Raw genomic sequence first — 18,701 nt, 5'->3', positions numbered from 1 at the left:
AGTATAACTTGTAACCAAAAGAGATGGAGAAAACAAGGCAGATGAATTGTTGCAAAGACATCCGCTCACACAGATGCGGTCACAGCCACGTGGTCTAAACCAGGTGGTGTGGTGGTGCAGCCCCCTGGGCCACTCTGGGATCCCAGCACAAGCCCTGTTGTGTTGTTATCTTAGTCATAACGACGTGGGCGCCAGGCAATCTCTGTCCACACCTGGGCCATCTGCTCCCTGACTTGTGTACCAGAATTGTGGCCAGAATGTAAAATACTGACCAAAGCTAACTGTCTTGATCCTATAACCAGCGATCCAAGAGGGAGACCCTTCGAGCTCTCCGGGACCGCAGTGGGCTGTGTGACCCTGCATCTCCCCCTGGGCTGGGATGCCCCGCAGGGGAGATTTCGTGAAGATTGAAGGATCATCTGCTGACAATTTCGTGAGGACTCAAAGGCCTGATTTTGCCAGGTTTTCCGGCCGTGTGCTGATGAATGCCAGCACATAAAGGTGAGTAATTTATGAAACTCACAAAAAGGAATATTTTATTCATAGGTTAACCTGGGGGGGGGTGGGGGTGTGTGTGCGCAATTTGATTATGTATATGCTATCCCTATTCACATAAACCGTTGACCAAGTCTGCGACTAAGATTGGACCTAGTCGCACCTTGACTTCTCTATGCAAGCAAGGGGGTCTGTTCCGAGCCTTGTGACTCAACTCCTCCTTATCCCCTGCATCCACAATCCTTCTGAATCATCCTGTGTCCCGGAGTACTGTGTCCAGTTTTGGGCACCCCAGTTCAAGAAGGACAGGGAACTGCTGGAGCAAGGCCAGCGCAGAGCTGCCAAGGGGATCAGGGGCTGGAGCATCTCCCTTGTGAGGAAAGGCTGAGAGACCTGGGTTTGTTCAGCCTGGAGAAGAGAAGGCTGAGGGGGGATCTCATCAATGCCTATAAATATCTGAAGGGTGGGTGTCAGGAGGATGGGGCCGGGCTCTTTTCAGCGGTGCCCAACGCCAGGCCAAGGGGCCACGGGCACAAGCTGGAACACGGGAAGTTCCACCTGAACAGGAGGACAAACCCCTTCCCTGTGCGGGTGCCAGAGCAGGGGCACAGGCTGCCCAGAGAGGCTGTGGGGTCCCTTCCCTGGAGACATTCACCCCCCGCCTGGACGCGGCCCTGTGCCCCTGCTCTGGGGGTGCCTGCTCCAGCAGGGGGTGGGACGGGGTGAGCTCCAGAGGGCCCTTCCAACCCCCGCCACTCTGGGATTCTGTGATACCTCAATTTTCCTTTATGCACTTCTTCTCTGTAAGTAATAGAGTGACCCTTGCCATTATCAGATCTTTAACTAAGTCGCTATGTTGGTTGTAATAAATTCCATCAAACTGCTGTTTTAAACTGGCTGATGCTGTTAAGAATTACACAGCCTAACACTGTGATCTATCTCAAAATTATTAATAAATCTTAAATTTCTAACTAAAGCTGTCTAAGAAATCATATTCCCGCGCATTTGGTGTAGTCGGCAGGATGCACAAGGTTGTATTTGTGACAATTTGATGTAGTCGGCCATATCCACAAACCTGCATTTGCGACAGGTGGTCGGGGCATTAACCGGGAACAGCTCCTGCTTGAAATGAGGGACATCCGAATGCACACGCCCTGCACGGCTTCACTGTTCACCAAAGAGCCTTTGAAAGGTTTTGGTTTTGCTTCAGTGCACACCAGGAAATTTTTGAGACTCACTTCTCACCCACGCTGCTCTTGCAGCTTAAGCCAGCGCCCTGTCTGCCGGGCTCCACTGCGCGGGGCTGAGTCATACCGAAAAGGTAAATCCCCACCTCTGTGGCTACGCGGGAGGAAAGAGTCTGAATTTCAATCTTAGGGATTTCACTTCACTACTATTTTTTAATTTAATCCCCCATTAGCACAGCAGTCTCCATCTCCAACTGTTTTTGAAGACTGCTCAGGGAAACCCTTGGATTTCTTTCAGGTTTATATTTTTACCGGCATTATTTGTTTCAATTCTTCCCCCAGCTTTTAAGAAGAGCCTTTATCTCATCACCAAGTCTCACTCCCTGCATCACTGAGCCAGTAATTCGTGCCCCAGAGGAAGCTGTGGCTGAACCAGACCAGACACTCAAATATCCAGAGCAGAAACAAACTGCCATGAAACGCAACACAGTGGGACAAACCTCGCAATGGCGTCAAACCTGCAAACCTAGAGCACCTTCTGATGTGCCGTGGCCTCTTAATGCAGGAAGACGAAAACAAATGGAAACCGCCACACGGTGAGAACCAAGTTTATGGTACCCCGTTTGCAAACTACAGTACAGCTGAGGGCTGTGGTCACCTGAACCCCACAGAGAAAAGGAAAACAAGGGCAGATAGCCATGAGACCCCACCCAGTGGGGGTTTTCTCATATAACTTCCAGCAAAGCTCTGTTAGCAGCCTCATAGCCCAACCGAGGCAGGCCTGCAAAGCTTCGCTTGCCTTCGGCACCAACCCGGGAGCGTACAGGAGGACAGAAATCCAGGGCTGCGGTTCTGCTCTGCAGGCAGAGCCCTGCCAAGCTGACCCCTTTGCATAAAAGCTTCACTAACTCTAGAAGAAGGGACCAATGCAAGCAGGGCCTAATTTTCCTTTGTCTTGTTTTAATCTAGTTTTCATGCGTGTCTAATTGTGCAGTTTTGTTATCAACTACTAAGACTCTGTTTTGATCGAGTATGCCTGGTACTTTTATTTAAACTTCAGTTTAAGGTAAATTTAAAGGTGATTTCAAGCAACAATAGCCATGTTATTTCTCTCAAAACAAGCGATCCAAGCAGAGCGGTGAGAACAAAGCATCAGGGTCTCAGCGGACCAAGACAGGTCTCACAAGCCTCTCTAGAGGCTTTAGGGAGGTGCAGATCTACCACATGGCGCACCCCAGTCCTGGGTGGGGTTCACCCAACGGGTAAGGTTGCCAGTTCATTGCCCCACAGCTATAAAATACATGTGCAGCCCTTTAACTCTTGCACGCTGATTCAGACACCTCCCAGAGCCTGATCCAGCAAGCCCCCGAGTACCTCCTGCAAGACCCGAAGACCTTTCAGCTGGCACAAAGGAGCCGATCCAGAAATGCACGTTCATCAACACATTTATAGACGAGTATTTGGAAGAACACCAGAGGTCCGTATCCAAGCGGGAGGGAGCAGGCAGGCAGCGCTTGCGTTATTTCTCCCTGTAAACGTATTCTGCTACACGAAGGTTACATCCACGCTGTAAATTCCGGCACGCCCAGGCACCGGAAAGTAATCATCCGTGTGAAAAAGATTGTTAGAAAGTTCCCCAGCATAAATCTGGGTGCCAATTTGCATTTTCCTAGATAATTCCCAGGCACGGTTCAACGAACGGAACAGTCCAAGAACAACTCCCAGCAGGCAGTTTGCATCCTGCCACCCTCTTCTGGAAGGCAAGAGAGTTTACAAGTGTGGAAGAGGGTACCTTGTGCCAGTTGGCCACAGGGCCCAGGATACATTTAGTTCCTGGATGCACTTAGTTTATTAGCACAGATGAAGCTGAATTGCCTCTACTTAGAGTCTCATTACCGGACATCAATACATGACGCCACCGTACGCTTACTGAATCGAACACTCCAGGACTATACTGCCAGCTGGATTAATCCTCCTTGCTATTACAAAGAAGTGATGATTGCTTATGCGAGCGTATATAATTCCTATATACAAGGAGGCATCGGAGGGGGGAATGCGTGATTTGAACTTCCGTCAAAGATTAATTTGAAAAGCTGCAAGTTTTCCCCCAAAACTCTCTGCATCAGGATCAGGCACTGACCTCGAGCTGGCTGAGGAAAAAGGTTTGTAAATCCTGGATTACGATGATCCCATCGTAGCACGGTATTTGCGAGATGAAGTGGGACAAGTCATGCTCCAACAGGTGCTCCTTTACCTCAATTAACACCCACAGCTCATCACAGCCTTCTTGTGTATTTTCCTAGAGTCTTGGTAGAAAGTCAGCCCCCAAATCCTCTGAAATCTACACAGTTATTAAAGAAACCAGAGGGGCTTTTCCAGACCTAACCTAGGGAAAAACATAAAAGGGCATTTGAGCAATAAAGCTCAAGGGACGTAAAATGTTTCAGAAGATGACCGCGGTGTCGTAACCGAACTGAACTGAGCATCCAATGCACTGTCCTTCATCTGTAGAGTTTAAGCGCTGTTTCTGCATGGCATGATGGTGACACCTACAGGAAAAACCTTATCTGCTGCCCCTGCAGCCCGGGGAGGAGCAGATGGCATCACATCATTAATATTATCTCCTTATTAAAGGTTGTAGGGACCGTGTGAGCAAATAAAATACATATCGCTTGCACAAGTTAAGTGCCGGCTGCAGAGCACGGTCATCAGCTGGATCATGAGAAAACAGGATCTGGGTGCCATCGACTCCCTCCACACCTGCTGTAGCTGCTGCTACCCCAGGCAACGCCCCAGGCCTGGGGCAGCGGGGCTGGAAGTGCCCGGCGGAGAAGGCCCCGGGGGTGCTGGCTGACAGCCGGCTGGGCATGAGCCAGCAGTGCCCAGGGGGCCAAGGAGGCCACCAGCCCCCGGGCTTGTGTCAGCCCTGGTGTGGCCAGCAGGAGCTGGGCAGGGATGGGGCCCCTGTGCTCGGCCCTGGGGAGGCCCCACCTCGAGTGCTGGGCTCAGGTTTGGGCCCCTCGGGACAAGAAGGGCCTTGAGGGGCTGGAGCGTGTCCAGAGAAGGGCAGCGGGGCTGGGGCAGGGTCTGGAGCACAAGTGTGCTGGGGGGCGGCTGAGGGGGCTGGGGGGGTTTAGCCTGGAGAAGAGGGGGCTGAGGGGAGCCCTTCTCGCTCTCTGCAGCTGCCTGAGAGGGGCTGGAGTGAGGGGGGGGTTGGTCTCTGCTCCCAAGTCACCAGGGACAGGACGAGAGGGAACGGCCTCAGGCTGCGTCAGGGGAGGTTTAGGTTGGAGATGAGGGAAAATGCCTTCCCTGCCAGAGGGGTCAGGCCCTGGCACAGGCTGCCCAGAGAGGTGGGGGAGTCACCGTCCCTGGGGGGGTTCAAACAACATGTAGACGTGGCACTTGGGGACATGGTTTAGGAGGCCTGGGGGTGTTGGGCTGGCGGTTGGACTTGGTGGTCTTAGAGGTCTTTTCCAACCTTAATGACTCTATGGTTCTATGAAGCACAAATGACAGTAGAGTTAAGCAAACTTTTTTAGAAAAAAAAAGAGCTACATTTCTGCCACAAAGCTTCTTTCTGGATGCATCTTTCGAGGTTTGCTTGCTGTACGCCTGTGCGTGGCTCCAGGATGCGGCTACCCACGCACCCAGACTGCCCCGGACGGAGCTGCGCTGAGCCGGCTCTGAGCAGAGGTTGGTGGGAACGCTCCGTCAGCGGCAAGCCCAGAGCAGGGCACGGCACGCACTGGTACCTCACGCTTGGCCTGCGGCCGTTCAGGTTTCTCACCAATGTTACAGGACTTGATACAGGGCTACAGAAGAACATTCAAGCATCAGAGCACAAAGCATTTCTTAGGAAGTTTAGTTCGTTCTCTAATCAGAATGGATTTTAAGTCAAATATCCTATAGTTTAAAAAAAACCCTTTGATTTAAGCTCTCATTAAAGAGTCGCCACTTTTCAAATTCTCAGGCAAAGACACTGGAGAAAAACCCAGGCATTTTTCATTCAGTTTTTATTTTTACAAGCAACCCTGACCATTGCACATCCTATAAAATAACCATTATCTGAAGCGTGCCCTAAAGATAACCACCAGGAAGGCTTCAGTTCCTAATTTAGCTAATTGTGTATACGTGCAATTTCCCTTGCGCCTCAAACCTTACCAGAGGCCACGTCCTTTCTGACCACGCAGCGAATTAGACTAAGCTGGTAAGACAGAAACCCCACAGACAACACGGTTTGAGCAAAACAAGAACAAAGGGGCACTGTCACTGACTTTCAAAATGAGATTTGAAAGGTTATTAGTATTAAAATTTTGTAATAAAACATCCAGTCTGTACTTCGGTTCCTTTTTGAGACCTTTCCACTGCATCACTGGTCCTACATCAATAAGACTTAGCAAATTTCTTAGTAGAAGCTGTTTTTTCCGTGGCAGACACCTGAATTTGTCTCGCGCTCATGACAGCGTGCGCACAGTAATGACTAATTAGCTAACGCAGTCCTTTTGACCATATCTAGATGTCCAAGAGTCTCTAATATCCATTTTCAATTTATTAAAACATTTCCCCCAACAACAGTGTGTTAAACTGCCACACAAGAGGGATCTCTGGAGCAAGAAAGGGCTAGATTGGTCAGACCTTTACAACCACAAAGCAAGTCAAAACAAGTAAATCTAAAATACTTTCCCCCCCGCTCACAGAAGGGCTGGGGCAGAGCCCAGTGAAGGGTTTCGGATCTAACAGCAGGCCACCATCCGAAGCTGGGGGAAAGTTTGTTCTCCACCCCCAGCTGCAAGTTCCTGCAGCATCTTTTGGGGTGATACATGTCCTGCTCTGGCTAAAAACCAAATCCAGGAAAAAAAAAAAAAAAAAGAAGAAAAAAAGAATTCATTCCCTGCTCTGGCCCATCACAGGGTCACAAAGCATTGCTACCAGCAAAGGGCAGGTGACCAGAGCTGGATCCTCCATTTAGATCAGCCTAAAGCAATTACTAACCTACAGCCAAAGCCTACCCACCTCACGCTGGCTCTGCGTACATCGACACAAAGCTAATTTTTAAAAAATCAGCTTCGTCTGGGATGCTTGGTTTTCTACACTTTTGCCAAATTAAGCCAGCTTACTACGTGAGACAGCTAGTTTTGGGCCAGTTTGGAGTCAGCCTCTCTGATTTTGTCAGGCATAAACGTAATTCAGTTCAAGCCACCTCAGGACCTCATTTGAGCTGCCTGACGTGCTGCTGAGCCAGGCAGCTTCGGCTTGATTCCACGCCTACGTAGGCCTGACTTAAAGGCAGAAGGTATAGATTACCCACAGGTGTAACTTAAGCTGCACTGCCAGGGACGCCGCGGCAACCGGCAGGGCTGGAGAGCGCGGCCTGCCCGGCGCGGCCCCGTTGTATGGACTTAAGTGCAGGGTCACGGGCGTGGACATCGCCACGCGTGGGCCAGCCTGTTGGCCCCACAGCCGCTCCCCCCCGCGTTGCTGCTGAGGGGGACACCTCAGCACCCCAGCAGCCGTGCCCGCCTGCCAGGCCCGCCGGCGTCCCGTTCGTGGGAGATTTTGCCTCATAATTTTTAATTCCTCCTCTCAATCTCTCAATTTCCCTCCCAGCAACTCCCGCCGCCCGGCGGCCTCCGCTGCCAGCCAGCCCCTCCCTCTTTCCCTCACGGCCGCGCCTCGCCGCCAGGCCCCCTCCGACGCACGCGGGCTGCCCATTGCCACGCCTGCCCGGCCGCCCCATGGACGCCTTAGCGCCTCCCCGCTTCAGGCACCCAGCGGGCAGCCCGCGAACGGGGGCCTCGCGGCGAGGAGGGGTGGGACGTACCAAGTACCGCCGCCACCGTTTCCGCCCCCCCTTCGCCCGGTTCCCGCGGCCGGTGTGGGCGGGACCGGGGCGGAGGATGGACGCGGCGCTGCTCGCCGCCGCCGCTGTGATCCTCGCCGTCCTCCTCTTCTTCGCTACCCGCCTCCGCAGCCAGGCGAGGGCAGGTGGGTCGCCGGCCGGGCCTTCCCCCCTTCCCTCCCCTCCGCCCCGGTTCCCTACCCCCCACCCCCACGGGGCTGCTCCGGTGGGCCCGCCCCTGCTCTCAACGGGGTCCGACGTTTCTATGGAAACCGTGGGGTGGGGTGGGGTGGGGTGGGGTGGGGACGGGACGTCGCCTCAGGCTTTCCCCCGCGGGGGATTCGCCATGGTGGCGGGTCCTGGCGGTTCCCCCGGGATCCCGGCGGTTCCCCGGGGGATCCCCGGCGTCCTGCCTTTCCCTCCGCCCGCCTCAGGCCCTGGGGGGCAGCCCCGGGCGGCGGCGAGGCCTGCTGCTGGTGGTGGCGGGGGGCACCGGCGCCCGGCCCAGGGTGAGGGAGGCCGGGTTTGTGGGTTTTAAAGCCTGGCTGGGTTCCCGCTCTCGGGCAGGGAGGGCGATGGGAAGGTGTCCTCCTGCGAACGGGGAGTGCAGTCTGCTGCCTGAGGTGAAAGCCCAGCCCGGCTGGCGGGCCGGTCTCCAGCCCTGGGCCTCCCTGGCAGGCCCTGGGCAGTGGCCGGGTGGTGTGCACAGAACCGTCGAATTGTTTAGCTTGGAAAAGACCTTCAGAATCATCAAGACCATCCGTTAATTCCTGTCAGGGCTGAGAAGGCAAGCTGGCCCCTCTCCAGCCTCTGACAGCCTACTTTTCCTGCATTTCACAGAAATCGCTCACTTTTCCCCCTTTTTTCACCCCGCCTGGCGCTGCGAAGGCTCGCTAGCCGTGCCAGGCTTAGGTGCGGTACTGCGCAGTCCCGTTCTGGGAATGAGTAGATGATACAGCACTTCCAGTCTTCCCTCAAAAAGCGAGTATTTTGCTGCTGACCAGCAGTTGTTGCAGCATGAAACCGTGGTGGAAGCGACCTTCTGTGGGTGCGAGTTGAATGTTATGGGAAGAAGTCAGACACGGCTGTGAACTTAACAGCCTTGTTGTGTTCTTGAACTGAAAGAAGGGAGGTTGTTTAGCTGCTGGGTCTCAAGTTCAGATGTTTAGCCCGGACAGTCACTGAAGGCTTTGCCAATGTAACAACACCAGTTCCAGGATTTGGGGTGTTTTGGGATTGGTTTTCTTTAGGTTTTTTCTTTTGAGAGAGAAGTTTTGATAATCTTTTTAAGATTAAAAGGAAACAAACCAAAACCACTTCTAGTATAAACACAGTTGTGCCAGAGTGTCTGCTGGTAAGGACTTTGTTTTAAAAGCAGTTTTTACTGACAGTTAAATTCTCTGACATGTTTCTCTCACACCTTTTCTTCTCTAGGCCTGGTCTAAGTCTAAATCTTCCTCACTAGTTTGGAAACTGATACAATAGAATCAGATTCCTAGCAAATCTGATGAATAGAGCTGACCTTTTGGTAAAAGAGAGCGATGCATGTCTTATAGAAATGAGACTGCTGGCAATACCTAAGTTCCTGAACTTGACTTGTATTATGACTTAGGTCATGGTCAGGGGCTGCGGGGATTGGGAGGATTTCTTTTTCTTTTATTTGTAAGCGTACAGAGTTAGTTCTAACTTGAAGGCCAATTGTTTGCTTTAAATGGTCTGAACTCTCAAAAAGCTTTAACGCTGTTTTTGAGCAGCTTGGTTCAGGTTACTTTACATCTAGGATAATTTAATAATTTCAAAGCCTCTCTTTCAGTGGTGTCTTTTTATGCTTCCACATCGGTCTTCCTTTTTTTTATTGTGGTTTTCAGATAATTTCTACCTTAATATACTTATTTCTGTCTTTTGTAAAGTCCTTTACAGAATTTCAGGCTGTGGGGGTGATGTTCTCCTTACACAACAGAAATTATTTTTTCAAAACCATTGGGGCTCTGGTGCGTTTAATAGCTGCAAAATTTGGTCTTAAACAGGAATTTGCATTCCTGTTCCTTTTTTTCTGATGTGGAAAATGGATGCTGCTTCAACTCTGCTAGTAAATCTGCATAGTCTTGTGGAAAGGATTTGATTCTTAAGCCAGAGAACTGGTTGGGAGCTCTCACTTTTTAATGTCTGAGGATAGGGGCAGCGGCTTCTCTTTATGCCCTTTCTTGGGGAATTGCCCTTTAAAAATGTTCGACTTGACTGCTTTAGGTAATGAAGGGAGCTAAGGATCGCAAGAGGTAAATCCTGTAACTTTGTATTTCCTTTGAAGGCCATTTGGAGCAGCACAGTGTTTCCGGCGAGATCATGCCTGGGCTTGTTCTGCTGAGAATAGGAAAAAAAAAAACGGGTAGCGTTGCTGGCTTTTATACGTGGTTGGCATATATATTTGTGAGCAAACCCTAATGCGATGAGCTCTAATGGGCAAAAGCACCTCCCCAGGGAAGCCAAGCATACTTCCACCTGTTGCATTTTGAATTTCACAGGTTAGGTTAGCGTGAAGATGGGGAGATGCTGGATGCTGCGAACGTGGTGGGAAGTGCCACTAACGTGCGAGGGTGCAGTAGGTGGAGTTCTCGCTGCGTTGGTGCAGAAAGAGGGAGCTGATGAACTGGTAGCTGTGTCTTGCTGGACTGCTTCCAAACTTGCCAGCACAGGTGTTACCCTGATGGACTTGCTTATCTGATAGAACTGCAGATAATGCGCTGTGGTAGGTGAGGGATTGCTTCTCAAGAAGAAAATGTCTTTGAGCGAGTGGAAATTTGCAAAGCTTTGTGAAGGAGCAGATTTCTACCTGGGGGATGTAAAACTGGGTCCTAAGAAGTCAGGGCTCTGAAAGATTTCGTGTTCTTTGCAATGATGTAACAGCGGTGCTTCACACCCAGTTCAGGACAGAGCTCTGCCTTCAGAGCAGGGTTCTGCTCGCTTCCTCTTTGGGAAGGTCATAGCACAGTCAGGCTCTCACGGTTGCTGCTGTGCGCTGGCTGACAAGTCAGATGAAATAATCTCCATTGCTGCCTCTGCACTGTGCTGATGTTTCTGAAATGCAGAGGCAGAGCTGCTTTCTCAGCAAGGCAGTAAACCTGCTGTCCCCGGAAAAGCAGTATTGTCTGGTTTTTGAAAGGCTGAGTCGGAAACTGGGGAACATATTGCTTAAAATCCAAACTAAACCCATGTCCATTTTCCAGACATATGTTCAATTTTTTTCGTTGTATTGCCTGTTAATTTAAGGGCTTTATCTAATTAATGTCTTCTGGCCTGCCATTCTGCAAACCGTCAAGCAACTTGTGGATCAACTTGCCTCACGTATATAATGTTGGTCGTTGTTTCACTCAGGTGGCTCTATATCAAGTCTAATTAGTCCTTGTGTGACTAATTTCTGCCTGCAGTGGCTAGCCTCGGGTGCCACTTATGTCTGAGCCCTCTGCAGCTACAGGAAAATGAAGAGGTGGATTCAGATAAGTGCCGTGGCCAAACCACGCCCTGTGCTGCAGGGGGAGGTGAAAACAAACGCAGGGCCAGACCCCAGAGAAAATTATCCTTCACCTCAAATCTGACAGTCAATCAGTTCCAAGAATAAGAGGGTTTTTAAGTGTATTCTCTGTATTCTTTGAAACCACCAGTCACACCCTCTGTGTACAGCTTTAGTCAATCCGTGATACTTCCAGTTCAGAGGGGGAGAGAGAGCACATCTGACTTCCTAGACACCGGCATAAATGACGTGTCTTGAGCCACGTAGATGAATTGTTGACCCCTGAAGAACCAGCCAGCTATAAGTATGTTACAGGCAGAGTAAATGATTCTTTTTTACCCCCCTCTCATGAAGGATGGGAAGAAGTGCAAGGACTAATATTCACGTTTTTCAAATGATGGTCCAGCCGAATGCCTGGCAAACAAAACCTACAGGGGAGGAGGGAAGAAAAAAAGGTTACCTTTTCCTACTGAATGACAATCCGTGGTGTCTAGGTGTCTTCAGTTGTTTGAATGTTGTGGAGATCTGACCAAAGTATTGTCCAACAGCTTCCTTGTGTGTTTGACCATGGTATGGGTCGGGTTTGGTGGGGTTTTTACTACTTTCTGAGCCCTGTAAACACTGGTGAACTCTGAGGGATTACCGTGTCTCCTGTAGCGAATTAAATTGAGAAAACGGGATAGCTCGGTTCATGCGTTTGCCTCTGTGAGGGTTAAGCACCTCGGTTTGAAATGAATAGGTGGCTTATATATAGATTCCTTTTTCACAAGATGCAAAACAGTCTCTGTTTTGCAGGACAGTGGGAGCCAAAAACAAGCCCCAGGATGAATGAGCGCTCGACCTGCACAGCCGATACGCTGTGCAGGGCCACCTTTGGAAGGTACCGAGGTAGACATGCTGAAGCTTTCAGGTGAAAGGATGCGAAGGGTTGAATTGCAGGGTATCTCAAGAACTTAAGAGAAATACTGTGCTTGTACAGAAGGCCTTTTTGCAGACTAAGTATTTCTGGCATCTAGTAGTGTCCCAATAAGTGACCTCCTGCCCTGCCTTTGCAGCATGATGCTTTCCTATAGCATGTTCTGTAGCATTCAAAATAAGCGTTATCATGCTATAAATAAGACTAGGCAAGTCTTGAAGCAAAACGATAGGATCCCTGGAGCTTACACTCTGTAACTTTTCCTAGACCTCTTTTGGTCCACAGATAAAAGCAGCGGGTGAGAACAACGGGGTGACAGCAGTGTGATAGTGAGTGACTCAATTCAAAATGTCACGGTGGTGCCTGTTAGTGCTGGAGTTTGCTGGGGGACTGTTTTCATCGTTGTTGCAGCAATCCTGAACTTCTAATGGCTTTGCTGGCCAAATACTTGCCCAGATTACCCTGCTTTGCTGCCTGTGCTGAGCTCAGTGCTGCTGCAGCTATGTTGTTATCAGTACCAAAGTTAGCTGCTTTGAAGCTACTTGAGCGATACCAAGATGAGCTGCAAGCACACCTTTGATCATTGCGTAGATGTAGTCATAATGAATCTTATTTTCTGATCATAGATATGCTAATAGTGGCTTCTTTAGGAAGGCATTTTTTACATCAGAGGATGCTGGAGACCTGGCAGAGCGTGGAGAGCATTTTGTGCTCCTGCTGGCACACCGTATAATCCAGCAAGGAGCAAAAATATGTGTCCCAAGTTTAAGCAAATGAGTAGTTCTGCAGCTTTCTATGAGACCATTTGAATATTTACCTGAACTAAGCCACAGTAGTTAATATTTTGCAGGATTGAGCAAGTAACAACACACACAAATATCAGTTACACTTATCAACAGAATATGCAAAGCAGCTATCAAGGATGATGATATTTTACCATTATCTAATTGTTTCAGCCTGACTACCATTGTTGATAGCAACAGGATCATGGAGGTCTCAAAGAAAAACCTGGGGGAGGGTTTTTGTGGAGAACTTGTGAAATGAGCCCACTGGCCAGTCGCTTGCTCCCATGTCACCTCCCCACCACTCCTCTGTTATGATATTCCTTGTTTGTCACATCTTAATTAGGAACTGCAGCATATGCAGAGGGGATTTCAGTGAGCACTGCGGTGGCCCTTGATGTTTTTTGTCTTCCCCTATATATGTGTGTTGGAAGACCTGCAGTTTAACTCAGCATGGTAGAATGAAGTTACCCTTATACGTATTATGGCTGTAATTTGTAGTCCTTGCTTGCTGTTTGGGTTTTGTTTCGGTATAATGATTTACGTAGTCTGTTCTGAAATATGCGTGCTCTGAGGTTTGAAATCAGATGAATCTGCTTCTAAGTTACACAATTAAAAATGAAAATAAAAATTTTAAAAAGTGGAGTACTTTAGAAGGGAAGAAAAAGAATTCTGCATCCTCATCTTCTGGTAACTCAAACTATTAGATTGCTAGTCCTGCCAGATAAAGGAGAAACAGATTATCAGTTTAGATTAAATAAGAACACTTTTTTAAACACCTGAGTGGGGGTCTTTTTTCTGTGGTGTGGTGATTTTTGGGGGGGGTTTTTTGAAGAGTGTGGGCTCTGTCAGATGAACTAACAGCACATAGCTATAGCTTTTTCTTTATGAAGGTCTATATGATATTGCAAAAGAGACTGCTGTCAGGGTAAAACTTCCACTTTTTGCACAGAGCACTGTGCACAAATAAGAAGGTTGCAGTGCATGATCCCGCTTAATCGCAGGAAAGCAACTTTCACATACCTGCTGCCATGCAGGTAAAACCCACCTGAGAGTGGGGAGGCATCCTCTCCTTTGGCAAACAGTGCTGGTGTTGCACTTCTGATCGCAAGAGTTGACTGGTAAAAGGATAGCTGCAGCAAGAAGAGGTGGCAAATCTCTCATCAGTTATGTTTCGCTTTTGCAGCTGATGAGGAACACCAGCAGAATGTGGTGGTGGCGGCAGCAGCAGTGGCCAGGCCTCGGCCCCACGCCGAAGAGCGGGGAGATGGGATGCCAAGGCGCCGGAGGAACATGGGAAACCGGTTGATGGCCCAGAGGAGAGCGCAGCAGGCCGAAGACTGGGTGGAAGGTAACGTTTGGCTCAGTTCACCTTGCAAACACTGAAATGGACCTTAACAGCAGGTGTTAAGGTTGGTGAAGGGGCGTGGTTGGCTCCTGAAGAAAGCTTTTCAGTTTTGCTGACTGTGATTTATTTACAGCTTGGCTACAATCTATTTGTCTGACTTCTCTCCATACTTCATCACTTGTCTGTAGATACCACTTACTTTTAACCAAAGTGTCTACCTCCATCTGTGGCGAATTGTGGCGGTTTGCTGTGTTAACGGTGCATCACAACATATTCTTCATTTATTTCCTAGAAGCTGCTTCTTGTGTTTCCTGCTTAGACGTGCAGGTTAAATTTGGGTAAACAAAATCTGCACCTTGTGCTAGAGTAATATTGAGGTTTCTTGCAAAGCAGTGAGTGGCATTAATTCCCGACATAATCTCTGCAAAACCTGGAGTTTTCTTTCCAAGAAGCCATCCCAGTGGTGATCCGAATCAAGCCGATTAGCTGGAGATCACCACAGACTGCAGCACTTTGTCTTGCTGCCAGCAGCTTGTTGACGAGTCCTTTGTTCCTGTGCTGGGTCTACAGTTAATAGCTCTACTTCTGTGGTGTGGTGGTAGACAAGAATATGGTGATTAATAACATCTTTCTACACCCTGTAAGCTTCACTCCTTTTTCTGGTGAAACTTCACACATTATTATCTTTATTGCCAAAGAGACGATATCACCATGATTCACCTAACTGGATTCCTTCTACTTTCAGATTGTGGGTTAAGTGTTCACAGTTTCTGCTGAAGTATTGATAAAAGCAGGCTTTGCTTCGCTTGAGCTTGCAGTGGAGATCAGGGTGTCTTTTTGGTCTGCGGTAGGTGTGAAACAGTAGGCACACATCTGTGCGATACCTTGATTAGGGGCTAATTGTACTTTCTTCAGCCTTTCTTGTCTTGCAGTTTGTAGAAAGCCTCTTGCGGTCAGCGTGGCAGGTAAACATGCTGTTCAAGCTAATTATCTTCAGCAGTTTCACAAATGGAAAATTGACAGGTCTGAACTTTTCAACTTTGGTTATTTCTTTTCATGTGATAACGTCCTGGAAAGAAATGGGAATCTAAAAATCTTTCGCCTTAAACTCCAGACATCAAAAGTTTGAATGTCAAAGGCCGACAGTGAAGCTGTCAAAGCAAACGCCTCATCTTACTTAGTCACTTCAGCAATAGAAGAATCTGTGTCGTTGGGCTTTATAAATAATTCTTTTGCAGCCTAGTGTACCTCAGATGCGAGTGCTGCAGCTCTTGAATGAAGTTTTCTTTGAAATGACATCCCTGTTTTATTTGGGGTTTTTAAAGTTCTTTCTCAAATTAAAACAACTTCTGGCTCTTTGTTTCTGTTTTGTTCTTCTCTATGTGTGTGTTTATTCATATTCTGGGATGGTCTTTCCAAGTGCCTAAGCACTGCTGCACAACAGTAACCCCAAAGCCTGTGGAGCCAGAGCATAGACTTGAGCAGCACAGCTGTGGAGAGAAAGTGTCTGACCCTGGTTCCCCAGCATTGAGGTGTGGAATGACACATAGCTGTGTTACTTGGGATTAGCCCTCCCCTGTCATGGTCTGGCTGTGCCTGTGCTGCAAAGCCCTTAGCCTGGCCCTCAGCTACATGTATTAGTGTGGGGTTTGGGGTTTGTTCCCCCTTAGAGAAGGATGTGTTACCTGTTTTGAAGCCCACTCCTGAATTTGTCTCCTTTGTGTGGGTGCCATGCGCATTTTCTCTGTGTCATTGCAATATAGAGCCGCTTTGTCTAATTACTGCCTCCCTTTGAACCTGTTGAAATAGCAAGTTATCCCCACAACAGATTTTTGTGTTATAAAACTGAGTTGACTCACATGGAAAGAGCCCAGAACACATGCAGCGATGCACAGTCCCAGGCAACGCAGGACCAGTTGGGGCACCCGGGGCTGAAGAGCAAAGTTGTTTGGCCTTATAGCCAGAAACACTGAAAACAAGCCAGTCTGGTTTCTTCAGTCTTGACTTGTGTTTTTGTTGCTTTAGGAGGCTTGTGAACATCTGCAACTGAAGTGGACTTTTTTTCCGTTGTTTAAAATATTGTTAAATTTGTTGAAATGTTTTACTAGTGAGTTTCTGTTCTGCGTGTGGAATTTCCACTCTGGGCCTGGGTTTAGCTTTGGGCAAAGCTACCTGATCCTGCTCAGTGTCACTCTGACTTCTGCCACAGGCTGGTGCAGGCATAACACCAACCCGTTGCTGCTAGACTTCTAGTGCTGAACTCAGGAAGGGCATGAGGATGCCCTGGCTGTATCTGTGTTACCGTTACAGACATAAAAGTGGAGTCAGGTAGGAACTGCTGTTGCCACCGAAGTATTCTGCCTGTTGGGAGCCAGTTCTGCTGACTCTAGGAAATGGTCTCAAAGCAACACTTGCAGGCTTTGGAGCTGTGGTTAGCATGAGGGTTTTCTGTTTTCCATCTAACAATCAGATTTCAATTCCAGAATGAGAAAGAAAGCTTCAAGGGTAGAATAGTAGCCCACGGTTTCTGCTGCCTGTGCGAAGTTGCTGCATTGTGCCAGTACTCAAATCTCTCGCAGAGGACGGGGGGCAAGGGGGGAGCCAAACAAATTGTGGCACTGGGATCAGAACCTTGGTAGCTTTTAACTGTCCCTTCTGTAGTTGAAATCTTAATCTTATTTCCGTACAAGTCTGGGTAAGGAGGAGTCATTTAATACGGACAAAGATAGTAAATGATTGTTTTGAATACTCAAATCTCCACCTGTTGCCAGTGGAGCTAAACCAGGTTATAATTCTTCCTTTAGCTCAGCGAGGTGGGGTGAGACACCTAAATTACTTGCAGATTGGCACAGACAGAAAATAAAGGGTGAAGCGCTAAATGCCTTGACTTTCCTACCAGAATTGCAACCCACGCCGTGGTCGTGGGTTCCTTATTCACGGGTTCCATGTGGGCTGCGCTGCGGGGGCAGGCCCGCTCGCTGGGTGCCTACGCTGGCTCGGTCTGCCTGAGTAATGTTTTTCAGTGGTTAGTTGAGTACTCAAAGGAGGTCATCTGTTATGAGAATATCAACATCTATTAATATCCTCTGATGACCAAAGATTGCTGGGGAGATATTTTTCGCTGGTGACAAAGTAATTCTCAAAATGACTGAGACCCCTGAGCTGTGTTCCACCAGCCTGACTTCAGTAAAATGGGTTTGGCTGGCTTGTATTGCCCAGCTTAATTCTAGTCATAACACTACTCTCTCTCTCCTGCAGCGCCGTTGTTAAAGTCCGTGTGCCTCAGAGGACATCTGCTCTGCACATTGTAGCAGGGTGCCTATGTCTTTCCCTCTGGAAAAATGAGTCTGGAAGGAGAGTTCTGTACTCGTGTGGTTAGGTTGCTTCTGATATCCCAGCTAGCAGACTTAATTAGCTCTGTTGCATCTTAATTTAAATTGAACCCAGACAGAAGGGGCTTTGTGGGCCTAGCTGCAGCCAAGATGAAAATAAACTCACTGCAAGGCATAAATATGTGTGGGTTTCAGGCGTTAATCATTTAGGGCAGGAGAGGCCAAGCTAAGCAGTGGAAGGAAGGAGGGAAAAGGGGATAAATTGGAGTTGGGTTGAGGGTTGTTTGGGGCATGGAGTGGCGTGAATAAATAGCATGAGCCATTTTCCAATTTCAGATCCCATTTATTTGTTGACTGAGGAGGGTTTCTTTGGCTCTCGTTTTTGCCTGGCTGATGCTCTGAGTGCATCCATCCACTGGGACTTCCATCACCTTCGGGTACATGTGAAGATGTTTTGTCGAGAGCTTTTATTTGGTTGCTGGTCATGTACAGAAAAAACAGTTGTTCAATTCTCGAGTTGAGCTTGCGCTTCCAAACCGTGTGTCTTGAAGACTGTGAAGAGCTCTGCAGTGAAGTAGGCACTTCTCTTGACACCACATTTTTTGCTTCTGGGAGTAGAAAGTGACCCCGCCAGTCTGATGTTTGCATAAAAGTTTTAGTACTGTAATTTCCTACCAAGTGACAAGAAACTTGTGGAGATGAACTTCTAGTGGCAAGTATGGTTGGGTCGTCTTGATCCCACTGGGGTAAAAACAATGAGGATCTGAGGCAAATGTGTGCTTCCCTGAAGGACTGTTATACATTATTTCCGACAACGACTTTGCACAAACATGTAGTGAGAAAACCTGCCCACCTCAGCACACGGTACAAAGAGTTTGCAGCGAGACAGGCATGCACGGGCAAAGTGCCTTTTCCAGGGTGGTTCAGTCCGTCGGTGGGTAGGACACCGGTTTTGCAGTCCAGGTTTTCTGCCGCTTGGAGTTGTGTCTTGGACCAAAACTTGATTGGGGGGGGGGGGGGGCTGGCATTTTTGTTGGCTGAAACTGGTGGGTGTCACCACACCATGATTTAGGGTAGTTAGAGAAGTCTGTTTCTTTGTAAGAATTGATGGCAATCTCCAAACCACCAAGGAAAACAGACCGTCAGGCAACCCTCTGAGTTGGCAGGCTTTGGTGAGCGTTGTGGGTGAGGCTCGGCTAGATAGAGAAAGCGATGACACAAAAGAAGGACGTACCGGGAGAATCTGAGCAGCCCAGTGCATTTCCAGGGAATATTTTCAAGGGTTTACTTT

At 48.7% G+C, this 18,701-nt stretch overlaps 1 protein-coding gene across 2 annotated transcripts in view; it reads left to right on the top strand.

Moving 5' to 3' along the window:
• Positions 1–7,405: 7,405 nt before the first annotated feature.
• Positions 7,406–18,701, top strand: part of DDRGK1 (DDRGK domain containing 1) — a 40,168-nt gene continuing 28,872 nt past the window's right edge. For both annotated transcript variants that reach the window (XM_075092227.1, XM_075092228.1), the window contains exons 1-2: positions 7,406–7,670; positions 13,917–14,081. In XM_075092227.1, the coding sequence (XP_074948328.1) occupies positions 7,421–7,670; positions 13,917–14,081 (415 nt within the window). In that variant the 5' untranslated portion in view covers positions 7,406–7,420. The remainder of the gene's footprint in view (positions 7,671–13,916; positions 14,082–18,701) is intronic.

This window comes from Phalacrocorax aristotelis, chromosome 4 (assembly GCF_949628215.1).
Source record: "Phalacrocorax aristotelis chromosome 4, bGulAri2.1, whole genome shotgun sequence".
Classification (NCBI taxonomy): domain Eukaryota; kingdom Metazoa; phylum Chordata; class Aves; order Suliformes; family Phalacrocoracidae; genus Phalacrocorax; species Phalacrocorax aristotelis.
The sequence above is the reverse complement of the archived record's forward strand: the minus strand, read 5'-3'. Positions and strand labels throughout refer to the sequence as shown.